This window comes from Mus musculus, chromosome 17 (assembly GCF_000001635.26).
Source record: "Mus musculus strain C57BL/6J chromosome 17, GRCm38.p6 C57BL/6J".
Lineage (NCBI taxonomy): Eukaryota > Metazoa > Chordata > Mammalia > Rodentia > Muridae > Mus > Mus musculus.
The window spans coordinates 72,048,835-72,065,429 of record NC_000083.6 but is presented as its reverse complement, the minus strand read 5'-3'; the positions used below and the strand labels follow the sequence as shown (position 1 = coordinate 72,065,429).

The 16,595-nt window shown below is 42.8% G+C and overlaps 1 protein-coding gene across 3 annotated transcripts in view; it reads left to right on the top strand.

Annotated features, from left to right (window-relative positions):
- Positions 1–16,595, top strand: part of Alk (anaplastic lymphoma kinase) — a 735,715-nt gene that overhangs the window by 539,273 nt on the left and 179,847 nt on the right. For all 3 annotated transcript variants that reach the window (XR_001782029.2, XR_385265.4, NM_007439.2), the window contains exon 5: positions 13,563–13,690. Coding sequence is in view for 1 of the 3 variants with exons in the window: in NM_007439.2 (NP_031465.2) it covers positions 13,563–13,690 (128 nt within the window). In the remaining 2 variants the exon portion in view is untranslated. The remainder of the gene's footprint in view (positions 1–13,562; positions 13,691–16,595) is intronic.

Genomic DNA, 16,595 nt, shown 5'->3' with positions numbered 1-16,595 from the left:
CAGCTTCCATTCTGAAATGCTGTGTTTCAGTTTACAGGGAACAAACATGAACTAATCTGCCCACGGTTTGGTGTCAGGCCACCATCTTTGCTTCCAGTGTAGTCTGTGACCAAACCTCCCCATACTGGCTCTCACATCTGTCACGCTCAGACCCCCGTCCTTCATCTGTGAGGCTCAGCCTCAGTTTCTCCAAAGAGGAAGTCATTTCAAAATGCTTGGGAAGCTGTCTGGATTTCAGGCACTTAACTCCCGATCTCTTCTATTGCCCTATTCAGACCTAATTTGATATCAACATTTGTAGTGACTTATCCAGTCTGTCCAAACTCGTCCACTGTCTGTTGAATCAGCTTAATGAGTCCACCTGCATGATCCAATTTGAACAGGTCTGAGCAGGTCTAACTGATGCTCAGTAGGTATAACTCGGGTGATGTGAGTAGAGACAGGAGGGCCAGGTACTGGGAACAGCCTGAACACAGTAACTACGGGTAGCATTCGGAGAGTGCTTTCGGGATGTGAAGTGGTGTGTACTGATCCAGCAGGCAAATTGGTCACAGGGAGACTAGTTAGGAATACTTCTATTGCAAATTTCCCTCGAAATTGCAAATAGGAAATTCGGGCACAGAGAGGTTAGGTGGCTGACCTGAGGTCACATGGCCAGTAAGAGGCAGAAATGAGATTATAAGTCAGAAAGTCTGGCTCCAAAGTTTTTATTCCTAAGAAATATATAAAGAGTAGGAAAGAAGGAAAGGGGAAGACAAGGGAGTAGAAGAGAAGAAGAGTGAAGGGAAGAGGGAGAAGGAGGGGAAGGAGGGGAAGAAGGAGGGGTGTAGGGAGTGGGGAGACAAAGATAACTAAAAGAAGCTTAAATAGGCCAAGATGGACCCAAAGAGTCTGGACACGTCGCTCGGCTAGGGCTCTTGCCTGGATTTGCTCCATCAGTTATTCAGCATCTCTGATGATACGAAGCTTCTTGGTAAAGCCAAGTCTCAGCCAAGACAATTCTGTCCAGAGGAAGTCCATCCCGCTCTGGCCCCCTTTCTGTTTCCAACCCTCTTCTGTGGAGCCTGGGGCCCACTCTAGCAGGGAGCAGCTCTTCTCTACCATGGGCTGGGTCAGAGTCTGACTCAATGAAAGATCTCATCCTTAATATCCAGCCCCAAGTCGCATCCTCTCCAGAGCACATGCACATTTACCTCTGTGTGTGTGTGCGCGCGCGCGCGCGCGTGTGTGTGTGTGTGTGTGTGTGTGTGTGTGTGTGTGTGTGTGTGTGTGTGAAAGAGACAGAGACAAAAACAGAGATGAATGTGTACATGTGTGCATATATTTCAGGAGCATGTATCTGTGTGCTTATGTGTATGGAGGTCAGAAGTCAGTTTTATATGTCTTCCTCGGTTGCTCTCCACTTTAGTTTTTGAAACAGGGGCTCTCAGTTGCTAGTTTGACTAGACTGCATCCCAGTGAGCTTCACTGATCTATGTGTCCCCGTTCCTCTCCCTCCAGCACTGGAGTGACAGATACCTACTACAGCACCTTGCTTTTTTACATGAGTGCGGGGGATCCAAACTCAGGTCCCCAGACACGCACTGAGCCCCTGCCTTGGCTCCCAAGTCCAACCTCTAGGACACTGCAAAAGGCAAGCACAAAGCAAAACTAAGGCTGCTTAGATGAAAGACCTCATGCCGTTCACACAGGATTAGTAGAGGAAATGTGGAAGCAAGAGAGGACTTCACACTAGGATTTTCGCTGCTTGGACATTTTCCTCATTGTATGTCCCACAAATAAGACTTTACATGCGGGCTGACTTAAGGGAAACATGTTAAGCTGTGCTGAACAGTTTTTGCTTGCTATAAAATTGCCAAAAAAGTACACTTTAAGGAAAATGTGAAAGGTATGTGTGTACTTCCTGTCAGGATGAAGGGAGAGCTTCAGCTGGTGTCCTGTCCTCCTGTATTGATCTAGACAAGCTCCCACGGGCTTGGCTCCTTGTTTCTAGCGCATCTTCACACCTTCATACCCTTGTCAAAGAGAGAGAGAGTCTGAGCAAGGACAATGACAGGAGAATGTCAGCTGTGTCGTACGAACTGTGACAGGGTTACACTTCATAATAACCACTACCACACCACCGAGTTCTGTGTGACAGGGACTTGGGATACTTGTCTGATTCATATAACTTCTGCCACCCCAACCCAGCTCATGAGTCTGTCTATCCCAGCTAGAGGTTTCATTACCACCTAACAGCATGGCTGTCAGGGCCAGCCCAGAATATGAAGCTGGCTGTGTCTTAAAAGTTTCACTTCCCCAGCCATGTTTTCCAGGTCTAGAAATTGAAATAAAGATCATGGTAGATTGTTCTAACCTCAAGGAGTTTAGAAGGGTGGATAAGATGTTGTTCTTAAAGACTCAGTTACACCACCCTGTATGTCAGACCCCAGTTCTGAGCAGAGCCTAGATTGACTCTCAGTGCATGTTAACAGTGTTGTTCATCTCGGTATTATTGCTGTGAGTGTGACTAGTATTGCATTGCTTGCAATGTTTGTATTGACTTAACCTGTAAGGTAGAGAGTAAGTGTATCAGGTGGGAGTCTTCCTCTTTGAGAACTCAAGTACCCCCAGGTCTTGCTTGTGTAATCTTCTGATTCCTTCCTGTTGGCTCTTGGCAAATGCAGCTACCATGAGTCACTTGATGAACCATATGGTTTTATGTACTACCCCTTCCTGCATCACCCTACTCCCCTCAACCTCCAGCCTTCGGGACCTCCTTGTATAGGAAAGGCATCATTATCACCTAGACAGGTGATGGTAATCATTAGTGAGTGAGCATGAATTTTTAGATTCACTCAGCTCCACTACCACATAATTTTTGCCCAAGAATGTCAGAATATTGTCAAATTTAATAGAAATACGTTCAGTTGTTTCTCCTCTCCTTCAGCAAACATTGGCTGAGCATCCACATTGCATAAGGCACGATGCTGAAGGATCTATCATCTTGCCATGGAGAAGGAAGGGAAGTGAGACATATGGATCATCCTCCTTGTGGAGGTCAACAACAACAACAACATTTCCTCTTACCCAATGGGACCACTGTGTATTCAGAACATATACTCTCTGTCCAGCTTCTGCCTGGGTATTTGTGTCAGTCTATAGCCCCAACTTCCCAATTCCTGCCTCATTCTCACAACCTAACATCAGGTGATACCTGTTCTCATCAGCCATTCTGAGCTATCACTCTGCCCGCCCTGCCTTATACCTATATACCACTCCTTTACCTCTGATGCCCTGTCACTCATCATAAGCTTTGGCATATATTTCTTCTCACCAGTCTGTAAGCTACTCAAGTACAAGGTAAATCTTAAGCTCTTTGTAGCCCCACAATAAACTCGGGTATGAAGCAATGCACACTAACCCCTGAAGAATGGTGGCATGTCAACAAATGTTAATTGTGAAGTAGGCAGCAATCATCTTCTTCCAGGCTGCAGGAAGCTACAAGGATGAAAGAGATGTTTATCTGAAATGTTGACAAGCCTTTACTCAGTTCTGTGAAGATGGCTGGTCTGGGAATCACAATCTAAAGCTAACATATCTTCTTGTAGGGACGTCCCAACACAATTTCTTAGAGTTATGCTGCTCATATGAAGACCCACTTATGTTTTTATTTAAACAAGCACAGTGGCTGTTAATTCAGGAACCCTTAGTATTCTCCTCAGTCTCTCTTATGTACCATCCTTTCACCTCTACATCTCATAAAGAAATGAATCTGCAAGTGTTTGCCTGGGTCAGCATGATTCCATAATGAAAGCTGTGGTCTTCTGTAAGAATAAATCCCTTGTTGAAGACCTACTGTGTGAGAAGAACTCATCTTGCTACCTTTCTTGAATCTTTCTCACAGATGATCTGGAAAGCCAAACATTACGGCCTACATCTTATGTTGGTTATTTGGGATGGATGGTTATATGGGATGGGATGGTCGGATGGTTGGTTGGTTGGTTGGTTGGTTGGTTAAGACAGAATCTTGCTACATATCCCAGGATGGTGCCTAGTTCATTTTATGACCTCTATCTTAAAGGTGTGGAAAGTGAAACCCATGGAAGTGAAATCACTAAGATGGCATAGCTAACAGACTGTGAAGCTGAGAACTGAGTCTAGGTCTCACCTTCCACATTACAGCAGCCAAAAACCATCTGAGAGAAACATTGTAAATAGCTTGTTTGAGAATTTGACAGATTTCTCTTTCAAGGCAGCCTGATGATATCATGCATACTGGGACACTGACCAAAAGCAAAGATCCATTCTCTGTCTTGTCAATACCAACCCTGGCCCCCACAAGCTGTCCTAAAATGTTCCTCCATTCAATGATTAAATGAGTTGGTTCCTTCATGCTCTTGAATCATGGCTGCCAACTCTTTAGTCTCCTTAGTATCTTGCCCTACAGCAGATGTTACCAGGCAGTTCCCTTTTTTTGTTTGTTTTTTGTTTTTTTGTTTTCAAAAACAATATTTTATTAGATATTTTCTTCATTTACATTTCAAATGTTATCCTGAAAGTCCCTTATACCCTCCCCCCACCCTGCTCCCCAATCCACCCACTCCTGCTTCCTAGCCCTGGCATTCCCCTGTACTGGGACATATAATCTTTGTAAGACCAAGGGCCTCTCCTCCCAATGATGGCCAACTAGGCCATCTTCTGCTACATATGCAGCTAGAGACACGAGCTCTGGGGGGTACTGGTTAGTTCATATTGTTGTTCCTCCTATAGGGTTGCAGACCCCTTCAGCTCCTTGGGTACTTCCTCTAGCTCCTCCATTGGGGGCCCTGTGTTCCATCCAATAGATGACTATGAGCATCCACTTCTGTATTTGCCAGGCACTGGCATACTCTCACAAGAGACAGCTATATTAGGGTCCTGTCAGCAAAATCTTGCTGGCATATGCAATAGTGTCTGGGTTTGGCAGTTACCTTTGAGTATGTAAGGACTGATTGAGAGCAATGGGAACTTGAGGATGTCCTTTCATTACCATATCAGATCTTCTTAGTATTTTTCTATGGATTTCTTGTCTGATTGCCTATCAGTATCTAGTCTTTAAAAAAAAATGCAAGTGATACATCTGGCCAAGAACATACACTCTCCTCTGTCACTGTGATCTTACTGATGGAAATGCAATTGAGTGGGCAAATCAATCCTTAGGCCATGTTGTCTCTTAGGCCATGTTATTTTATCTGTAGCTAACTCAAAGTATGGTTTTGAACCAGTCTCCATTTCTCTGAAAGAGCAATACAGAACCTTTTCGTGTCTGTGGTTGAAAACTCATCACTCTTATCCAAACTCTACAAGATATCATTTGTTAGTTGCAGCTTCCAGAGTTTTCATAAAACACTAGAACTGTTTGAATGCCAGTCAATTAAGACCCATAGAGAACTTTCATCCCAATGGCTACATTTAGCTAATGAAGAAAGTTACACTCAAGGAGGTCTGGAAAATTGTCCAAGCCTAAGCAAGCCCCAAGTCAGAATAAAAACTTCTCTCTGCCAGGTTAGAAATCATCCTTGGTATTCAAAACAGGCCTCTTGGCTTTTGGTTGGTTGGTTGGTTGGTTGGTTGGTTGGTTAGTTAGTTAGTTGGTTGATTTAGAGGTTCTTTTGATGGAAAGAACCTCTAATGTATTCTTCATGTTGTAATCACTAAGCAAAAGTGAATGAGCAGGGCTTTCCTCAAAAAAGTCTTACAAAATTTCACTTTCTTGAGAATAAAATTGGTCGAAAAACATGCAAAATTTTAGGCATTTTCAGAAAAGTGTCTCATCCAAAGTCATCAGGCAAATGAGAAGCAGAGGCAGAATGTGGAACTGGAGAGCTCCAGAGAGATGTGTGGAAGATAATGGATTGCGACAGTCTGTCCACACACCCTTTCTGGCTTCCTAACGTCCAGGTGGACGCCCACACTGTCAGAGTGATTGATTGTAGCACCCGTGCTAGAATGTCACAAATCCCCAGCACATGGATACAGTTGCATATCTGTTTCCAGAAAGTTCTAGGTCAGAATACAACCTTTCTCTTTTGAGGATAAAGTGAGTTGCCAACAGTCAAATCATGGAAAGTACGGCCCTACTGTGGTGGGCTTGCGACCACTGGGAGCCAAGCAAAGAAGATGGGAAGCAGAGAGAGAGGAGCTGCTTGGACCTGTTTTTCTTCACCATGCTTTTGGGCTGTCTCTTAAACAAATCTGACCCCTAGGTACAAGCTTGCCCTTTCCTAGTCTCAGCTTCCCCGGATATAAAATACATGTTTGGCAACTGCTTGGAAACTTATTAAAGTTTCGGCAGTAAACTATGAGAGGCCAGAGGATTTCAGGCAAAAGTTATTGCATCGGTAACTCAGAAACTAATTCCTAAAACTCCCAACACATTTATCCAGAGGGCGAGTGCCAATACAGAAACGGAAATCATTGTCAAGGGCCACTGTGTCCCTGGAATTAAAATCCATCATTCTCAGAGCGGAGAGCTGAGATTTGGGCAGAATGTGAGAATACTCACAGCTTTCAAGACCACCTTTCCTCCAAATCTGAGCCCTTTACGGTTCAGAAGAACACAGCCAATTCTGCATCCTCTGCTCATTTGTTTTCCTTTCCTTAAGGAGCCCTCCTTACCTTTTCCTTCCAAATATTTCTTTCTCTGACAGTTCCACATTTAAATGGAGAAGCCTCCTTTTCCTTATTCAATTGCACTGGTTTTATTTGGGATGGAAACCCTGCTGGGGACTGTAACGGAGAACAAGCTTTACAGCAGCAATAATCCCTTCTACAGCGCCCATTGTGGGGAAAGTTAATACACTTTTATTAAATGGCTGAAGACTTGACTCCAGCGATCTGAATTAACTACAGAAAAGCATGGAGACAGAACAAAAGTCCCAGGTTCAATCAGCAGACATCCACTTCATGCCCCACAACCCTGCCTAGCAGGAACCCAAGACGCTAAACTGCCACTTGGGAGACGCCCCTGAGAAGGGTCACTGCTGCCTTAAGCAATACTGTTATCTCCAAAAGTAAGACAAGATGGTGCTGGGGAAATGGCTCAGTCGGCCAAATGCCTTCTAAGTGAGCATAGCGGCCTGCATTTGGATAAAATCTGGGTGTGGTGCCTGCTGAGGAACAGGTCTCCCAGGCTCCCTGCCCTGACAATCTAGGCAAAATGCCCAAGTCTAGGTTCAGTGACAGGCCCTGCCTTAAGAACTAAGGTAGAGCATGAATCAAGAAGATACCCAGTGTTGACCTCTGACCTACACATCCACATCCACGTGCACATACATGCATCTGCACCAACACACAGAGACACACACACACACCTACGTGCACCTATGTACATCCACACAAACACATAGACATACAACCTACATGCACCTACATGCATCCACACAGAAACATGGAGACACAGACATAGACGTAAAAAGAAAAGGCAAAGCCAGGAAAGAAGACAGGATAAGGGTGTTAGTAAATGCAGAAATGGACCCTCAGCCTCACTGAGGTGAAGGGGACTACACGTCAGGGTTTAAATGGACACACACATTGACCTTGATCGCACTCATTTAGGTAATGCACAGAGCAGCTTTGGCACAATCATGGCAGAGGAGAAAGCAGATGCCTACATCTCTACAAAACACAACCAGAGAATGATAGCATCTTGTGTATTTATCGCCTCCAGACATGCGTTGAGTGGAAACAGACAGGATCGTGTATGGTGGTCCATTTGTGTCAAATGACAGCTGAGGCTGTACACCGAGGTGGTGACCATGGCTGTCTCCAGACAACGATGCTTTGACTTATTTTTCTGTATTCCTGGAAGCTTAACTTGTTTATTATTATTATTAGCAGTATTATTATTATTATTGTTATTAGATATTTTCTTTATTTATATTTCAAATGCTATCCCAAAAGTTCCATATACCCTCCCCCGCCCTGCTTTCCTAGCCACCCACTCCCACTTTTTGGCCCTGGCGTTCCCCTGTACTGGGGCATATAAAGTTTGCAAGACCAAGGGGCCTCTCTTCCCAATAATGGCCGACTAGGCTATCTTCTGCTACATATGCAGCTAGAGACAGGAGCTCTGGGGGTACGGGTTTGTTCATATTGTTGTTACACCTATAGGGTTGCAGACCCCTTCAGCTCCTTGAGTGCTTTCTCTAGCTTCTCCATTGGGGGCCCTGTGTTCCATCCAATAGATGACTATGAGCATCCACTTCCATATTTGCCAGGCACTGGCATAGCCTCACAAGAGACAGTTATATCAGGGTCCCTTCAGCAAAATCTTGCTGGCATATGCAATAGTATCTGGGTTTGGTGGCTGATTATGGGATGGATCCCTGGGTGGGGTAGTCCTTTCAACTTAGCTCCAAACATTGTCTCTGTAACTCCTTTCATGGGTATTTTGTTCCCTATTCTAAGGAGGAATGGAGTATCCACACTTTGGTCTTCCTTCTTGATTTTCTTGTGTTTTGCAAATTGTATCGTAGGTATTCTAAGTTTCTGGGCTAATATCCACTTATCAGTGAGTGCATATCTAATGACTTCTTTTGTGATTGGGTTACCTCACTAAGGATAATATCCTCCAGATACATCCATATGCCCAAGAATTTCATAAATTCATTGTTTTTAATAGCTGAGTAGGACTCCATTGTGGAAATGTACCACATTTTCTGTATCCATTCCTCTGTTGAGGGACATCTGGGTTCTTTCCAGCTTCTGGCTATTATAAATAAGGCTTCTATGAACATAGTGGAGCATGTGTTCTTATTACCAGTTGGAACATCTTCTGGGTATATGCCCAGGAGAGGTATTGCTGGATCTTCCAATTTTCTGAGGAACCTCCAGACTGACTTCCAAAGTGGTTGTACAAGCTTGCAATTCCACCAGCAATGGAGGAGTGTTCCTCTTTCTCCACATCCTCACCAGCATTTACTGTCATCTGAATTTTTTATCTTAGCCATTCTGACTGATGTGAGGTGGAATCTCAAGGTTGTTTGGATTTGCATTTCCTTGATGATTAAGGATGTTGAACATTTTTTCAGGTGCTTCTCTGCCATTTGGTATTCCTCAGTTGAGAATTCTTTGTTTAGCTCTGTACCCATTTTTAATGGGGTTATTTGGATTTCTGGAGTCCAGTTTCTTGAGCTCTTTGTATATATTGGATATAAGTTCCCTATCAGATTTAGGATTGGTAAACATCCTTTCCCAATATGTTGGTGGCCTTTTTGTCTTATTGACAGTGTCTTTTGCCTTACAGAAGCTTTGCAATTTTATTAGGTCCCATTTGTCAATTCTTGATCTTACAGCACAAGCCATTGCTGTTCTGTTTAGGAATTTTTCCCTTGTGCCTATATCTTCGAGGCTTTTCCCCACTTTCTCTTCTATTAATTTCAGTGTCTCTGGTTTTATGTGGAGGTCTTTCATCCACTTAGACTTGAGCTTTGTACAAGGAGATAAGAATGGATCAATTTGCATTCTTCTACATGATAACCACCAGTTGTGCCAGTACTATTTGTTGAAAATGCTTTCTTTTTTCCACTGGATGGTATTAGCTCCCTTGTCGAAGATCAAGTGACCATAGGTGTGTGGATTCATTTCTGGGTCTTCAATTCTATTGCATTGATCTACCGGTTTGTTGCTGTACCACTACCATGCAGGTTTTTTTTTTTTAAATCACAATTGCTCTGTAGTACAGCTTAATATCAGGCATGGTGATTCCACCAGAGGTTCTTCTTTTTTTTAATTAGGTATCTTCTTCATTTACATTTCAAATGCTATCTCAAAAGTCCCCCAAACACCCCCCCTCTCCTATCCACCCACTCCCACTTCTTGGCCCTGGCGTTCCCCTTTATATACTGAGGCATATAAAGTTTGCAAGACCAAGGGGCCTCTCTTCCCAATGATGGTCGACAAATTCTGATACATATGCAGCTAGAGTCAAGAGCTCCGGGGGTACTGGTTAGTTCATATTGTTGTTCCACCTATAGAGTTGCGGACCCCTTTAGTTCCTTGGATACTTTCTCTTGATCCTCCATTGGGGGCCCTGTGTTCCATCCAATAGCTGACTGAGAGCATCCACTTCTGTGTTTGCCAGGCCCTGGCATAGCCTCACAAGAGACAGCTGTATCAGGGTCCTTTCAGCAAAATCTTGCTGGTGTATGCAATGGTGTCAGTGTTTGGAGGCTGATTATGGGATGGATCCCCGGGTATGGCAGTCTCTAGATGGTCCATCCTTTCGTCTCAGCTCCTTATTATTTTTGAGAATAGTTTTTGTTATCCTAGGTTTTGTATTATTCCAGATGAATTTGCAAATTGCCCTTTCTAACTCAGTAAAGAATTGAGTTGGAATTTTGATGGGGATTGCATTGAATCTGTAGATTGCTTTCGGCAGGATAGCCATTTTGACTATATTAATCCTGACAATCCATGAGCATGGGAGATCTTTCCATCTTCTAAGATCTTCAATTTCTTTCTTCAGAGACTTGAAGTTCTTATCATACAGATCTTTCACTTCCTTAGTTAGAGTCACACCAAGGTATTTTATATTATTTCTAACTATTGTAAAGGGTGTTGTTTCCCTAATTTCTTTCTCAGCCTGGTTATCCTTTGTGTAGAGAAAGGCCACTGATTTGTTTGAGTTAATTTTATATCCAGCTACTGCACTGAAGCTGTTTATCAGGTTTAGGAGTTCTCTGGTGGAATTTTTAGGGTCACTTATATATACTATCATATCATCTGCAAATAGTGATATTTTGACCTCTTCCTTTCCAATTTGTATCTGCTTGATCTCCTTTTGTTGTCAAATTGCTCTGGCTGGGACTTCAAGTACTATATTGAATAGGTAGGGAGAAAGTGAGCAGCCTTGTCTAGTCCCTATTTTTAGTGGGATTGCTTTGAGTTTCTCTCCATTTAGTTTGACGTTGGCTACTGGTTTGCTGTGGATTGCTTTTATTATGTTTAGGTATGGTTCTTGAATTCCTGTTTTTTCCAAAACTTTTATCATGAAGGGGTGTTGGATTTTGTCAAATGCTTTCTCAGTATCTAAAGAGATGATCATGTGGTTTTTGTCTTTGAGTTTGTTTATATAGTGGTCTACATTGATGAATTTCTGTATTAAACCATCCCTGCATCCCTGGGATGAAGCCTACTTGGTCATGATGGATGTATCATTTTGATGTGTTCTTGGATTCAGTTTGCGAGGATTTTATTGAGTATTTTTGCATAGATATTCATAAGGGAAATTGGTCTGAAGTTCTCTTTCTTTGTTGGATCTTTGTGTGGTTTAGGTATCAGAGTAATTGTGGCTTCATAGAATGAATTGGGTAGAGTACCTTCTGTTTCTATTTTGTGGAATAGTTTGAGGAGAGTTAGAATTAGGTCTTCTTTGAAGGTCTGATAGAACTCTTCACTAAACTCATCTGGTCCTGAACTTTTTATTGGTTGGGAGACTATTGATGACTGCTTCTATTTCTTTAGGGGAAATGGAACTGTTTAGATCGTTAATCTGATCCTGATTTAACTTTGGTACCTGGTATCCGTCTAGGAAGTTGTCCATTTCGTCCAGGTTTTCCAGTTTTGTTGAGTATAGCCTTTTGTAGTAGGATCTGATGATGTTTTGGATTTCCTCAGGTCCTGTTGTTATGTCTCCCTTTTCATTTCTGATTTTGTTAATTAGAATGCTGTCCCTGGGCCCTCTAGTTAGTCTGGCTAAGGGTTTATCTATCTTGTTGATTTTCTCAAAGAACCAGCTCCTGGTTTGGTTGATTCTTTGAATAGTTCTTTTTGTTTCCACTGGGTTGATTTCAGCCCTGAGTTTGATTATTTCCTGCCATTTACTCCTCTTGGGTGAATTTGCTTCCTTTAGTTCTAGAGCGTCTAGGTGAGCTGTCAGGCTGCTAGTGTAAGCTCTCTCCAGCTTCTTTTTGGAGGCACTCGGGGCTATGAGTTTTCCTCTTAGGACTGCCTTCATTGTGTCCCATAAGTTTGGGTTTGTTGTGGCTTCATTTTCATTAAACTCTAAAAAGTCTTTAATTTCTTTCTTTATTTCATCCTTGACCAAGAAATCATTGAGTAGAGTGTTGTTCAGTTTCCACATGAATGTTGGCTTTCTATTATTTATGTTGTTATTGAAGATCAGCCTTAGTCCGTGGTGATCAGATAGCATGCATGGGATAATTTCAATATTTTTGTATCTGTGGAGGCCTGTTTTGTGACCAATTATATCGTCAGTTTTGGAGGAGGTACCATGTGGCACTGAGAAGAAGGTATAGCCTTTTGTTTTAGGATAAAATGTTCTGTGCTTAACTTGTTTTATTTTATTATTTTACAGCAAACATCATTTTATATTTTGATGTATGGGGTTAAAAGCTTTTCCAACAAAAACTTTAGGTTTCTCCCACTGATTCCTTGCTTTTCATATTTCTATACTTAAGCTCAATGTGGTAATGAAAAAATATAGAATATTGAAATATCATCTCATCTTACATAACCATGTCAAAAACCTCTAATTTATACTTTCATTTATCAAATATACTTTCAGCAAGAGCAATTTATAATGTGCTAATTATACCTCAATAAAATTGTTTTTAAAGGAAGGTAATTTCAATTCCTCACAGAATATTGCTTAAATATACAATTGTAAGTGAGCAGATGTTCTTTCCTTCCCTTCCTTCCTTCCTCTCTCATATATATCTATTAGGTTTATGTATGTATGTATGTATGTATGTATTATGTATGTATGTATGTATGTATTATGTATGTATGTGTGTGTGTTTGTGTGTGTATACTATGATATATGTCTGAGTCAGTGTTGAAAAGGAAATTGAATGTTCCAGTAAGTGACAGCAGGCTATCCCAAGATGCTAATAGCATGACCATGGCGTAAGAACACGCCTTTGGCTGGTCCTCTGCTCTCTGCCAGTGTCAGCATTTGAGATCACAGACAGATGCAGAACTCACCATCTCTCCCACTTCTGTCTGCCATTCACACTGTTTCTTGGAGTCCATGTCAATCTTAGCTGCCTTTTACCCCAAAGTGCATGCTTCGGTGCACTTTAATTTTGCTGCAGTAAATAAATGGTTCTCACTAGCTTCCCATCAGTCACCACAGTGCAAATCTGGGGATTGAGACTTTGGAAGCAGACAACATGCCCAAACCAAGTGGTGTTTCAAAGTGATAATTATGAATAGTCTGGTAATGTTTTGGAAGCTGTTCCTTGACTCTGCTGCCCAGTTATCTCCTGTGTGAATGCCCTTCCTCTACAAGACTAGCTACAGAACTACTCCAACAATTTGCAGTTGTCTAGAAATGCCACAGCCTACAGTGAGTTTGAGAATGGGCTTTCTGAGTTCACTGGACAAGAATGACACGAATGTTTTCATGGTTACTCTCGGGTTCACAGTCCTCCCTCAGTACCATCTGAGGTTCCATCTCTCGGTACCCAGTAAGAAGGGGATGCGTGCACACATCGCAGAGGAGTGAGCCTTTCGGAGTTGATTCTCACCACTGCTTTCCTGTTCTTTCCCCCCATTCTGCCTTCCGATGTCTCCAGCTGGACAGTGCTGCAGGGGAGAGTCGGGCGCCCAGCAAACCCATTTCGAGTGGCTCTGGAATACATCTCCAGTGGCAACCGGAGCTTGTCGGCGGTGGATTTCTTTGCCCTGAAGAACTGCAGTGAAGGTATCCAAATCTGGTTTTGCCCCCTCTCTCTCTTCCATCGCCTGTCTTGTTTACATCAGTAATTGCGTTTAGATTGAATGCAAGGTCTATGGTGATCAGGAACTAATTCCGAACATTAGCAAGTATGCCATAGCCCAGGCAATTAATTCTTCAAAGAATTCTAGAGTAAAGTTGTAACTACTTATCTTCAAACTTTATCAAGTGGAATACAGCCTTTCTTAGATGATATGTTAGCTTAACTTCTGTGGTGACAAGTGCCTCTCATTATTTAAAAATATTTTATTATGAAAAAATGTAAATGGACAAGAAGTAAGTTGAGTAGTACATGAATCTTAGCACAACTTAACAGTTGCCAATATTCTGCCATCTTCTTTCACCTACATCTCTACCCACCCTTCACCTTCCCCCGCAACTTAACGATCATCACTATTTGGCTTTTTCTGGCGGTAAAATTCACAAGCAAGCATTTGTCTTGGTTTTATCTGAGCTCTTGCTAATAGACACCATGGGAAATGTTTAGATGTAGGATTTGGGCTTATTTTCATCCAAGCCTAATGGGCATGGCCCACTATGTCATTGAAGTTCTTTTGCATAAATATTGCATTTGTGACTGGACCTCAAGGTAAGCTTTTATTCTTTTTTTCCTTTTTACCTTTGCATCCAAAAAAAAAAAAAAAAAAAAAAAAAAAAAAAAAAACCCTACCCAAACGCAATACCCCAGGACAGTTCTCAGGTCTCCATAGGCCTCTGAGGGTCTTTTCTTCTTCCCTCTGCAGGGTTTGAGTCTCCTAACCTGGTTTTCAACATCCTATTTTGCATGCATATTTCATTAAACACTGTTTCAAGTCTGAGTGGAAAACACACAGGCACAAACTCTCAGTCACTAGGTGATGTTGAGGTCCTTGGTTCATCAGAAGGCCCCAGTCTACCTGAAGCATCCTTCCCAGAGGGGGAGAGTAGGAGGGATGGGTTTAAAGGAGTCGCTTTCATTGTTGTTCCTCTGTTCCTGTCCCTGCTTCTGCTCAGAGAGCCACTAAACAGCACCCACCTAAGGATCCTGGGACCAAAACATCCTAAGAATGAATCCTATGATCCTAAGAAAAGATAGGAAAGACGCCTGTGGTCCCTTCTAGACTTTAATTCTCAATTCTCAATTTAAAATATGTGTGAACAACCATGAAAGCCCACATACAGGTGGTCATCTGTTGTGTGAAGGGGCCTGGATTTAAACCTTGTGCCTCTTGGTTGTGAGGTGGGATAGTGACTCCCTGCTCCTGGTACTGTGACTCTCCCTTCATCGATGGCTTTACAAGGACTTTTGCAAGTGAAAGTTTTCATTGCTCTTGTTTTAGTTTAATCAGTTTAGTCAACTGGTTTCTATGTTGGGGAAAGAAAAGCTACCTCCTGTGACAGACTGAAAGGGTTACAGGGGAGAAGGTGGTTAACCCCGTGTTGAGGCAATGCGTGCGGAACAGGCGGTTTGGGATTGAACGAGGAGTGTGTGTGTGTGTGTGTGTGTGTGTGTGTGTGTGTGTGTGTGTGAGAGAGAGAGAGAGAGAGAGAGAGAGAGAGAGAGAGAGAGAGAGAGAGAGAAACTTTCCACACTTGTGAATTTAATGATCTGTTAAGGTCTCTGGGCACCATCAAACTTCACAGATTCTAAGGATCTCTTTCATCCAAAAGATGCCCTCTGTTGAAGTGTAACCAGTTAACACAAATACCACAGGGATAAGATGCTAGTTTCCACAGATAGCAGCATAATCCCACTTAAGGAACACGAGGAGAGGAAGCGGTTGTGCACATAGTTCCAGATATCAGGCCCAACACAAAATGCTGCCGTGTGACAGCTCTGCAGAAATTCTGAATTTAGGCCAAGTACCCAGGTGTTCTGCCCCTTGCTTTGCAAACTCCTGTCGCCCAGAGAATCTCTTCCCCAGGTGCTGTGCTGAGGGGTGGTACATCTGTTGTAGAGCTTAAGCTTGCACCCTCTCTGTTTCTCCATCCTTGCAAAACCAAAGTGTGACCTCCTTCTGTGGTTTTTCATGACACCGAAAATGACCTCTGCAGGGTATACCCTCTGCTGCCTCTTCTTGGTCCAGAAACCTGGGGAGGTCCTTACAGTCTAGCCTCCTTCCTGATTCCAGGTCCGGAGGTTCCAAGGCCAAGGACAAGATGGTCTTCATGGGGAAACAGGTGACCACTGCATTCTTTTGTTCACTGAGAACACATTAGCTGCCAAGGCTTATGGAGGGGCCAGTGTGGACATGTGAGGAACAATAAAGAAGACAGTGGTCATGTCAGAATGTTCTGAGCACTTCCAGCCCTCTTCCCACAGTGGAGCAAATGCCAGCAATGTAGACAAGTTTCAAACATAGGAAGCATCCTGAAACTGCACTCCTGTGTTCATAATCAAGGGGATTTAGGATAGGCTTTGGTGCATCCCTGAATCCTATGTGATACAGGCAAGTCCTCATGTGTCCTGGGACCCTAGCTTTGGTTAGGTTGTGGAGGAGAGAAGGAGAAAGAAATAGTTTCTTAGAGGTGTGGGTGATGCTGGTAACATGCTCACCGGGGCTGTGGGTGGGTGTACAAGATATCTAGTCTATTGACTAATTGCACCTTGATCTCTCTCATAATGAGTCCCAGATGGAGTATGAAAAGAAACACAGCTAAATGACACTAGACCTCTGCTTTGGCCCCAGTGAAGAAGAACATTGTTTTAGCTCATCTTGGGAAGGCTGACAGGAGATACTGGGTACAATTCTCCCTGCAAAGGAGACACTATCTATCTGTGGTGTCTTCAGGAAGACAGATTTACCCATTTCCTCTTTAAATATTTTTATCTGTCACAGCATGTACACTTAATAGATGCTCAGTTAATGCGTACCAATGTTGATGATGCGAT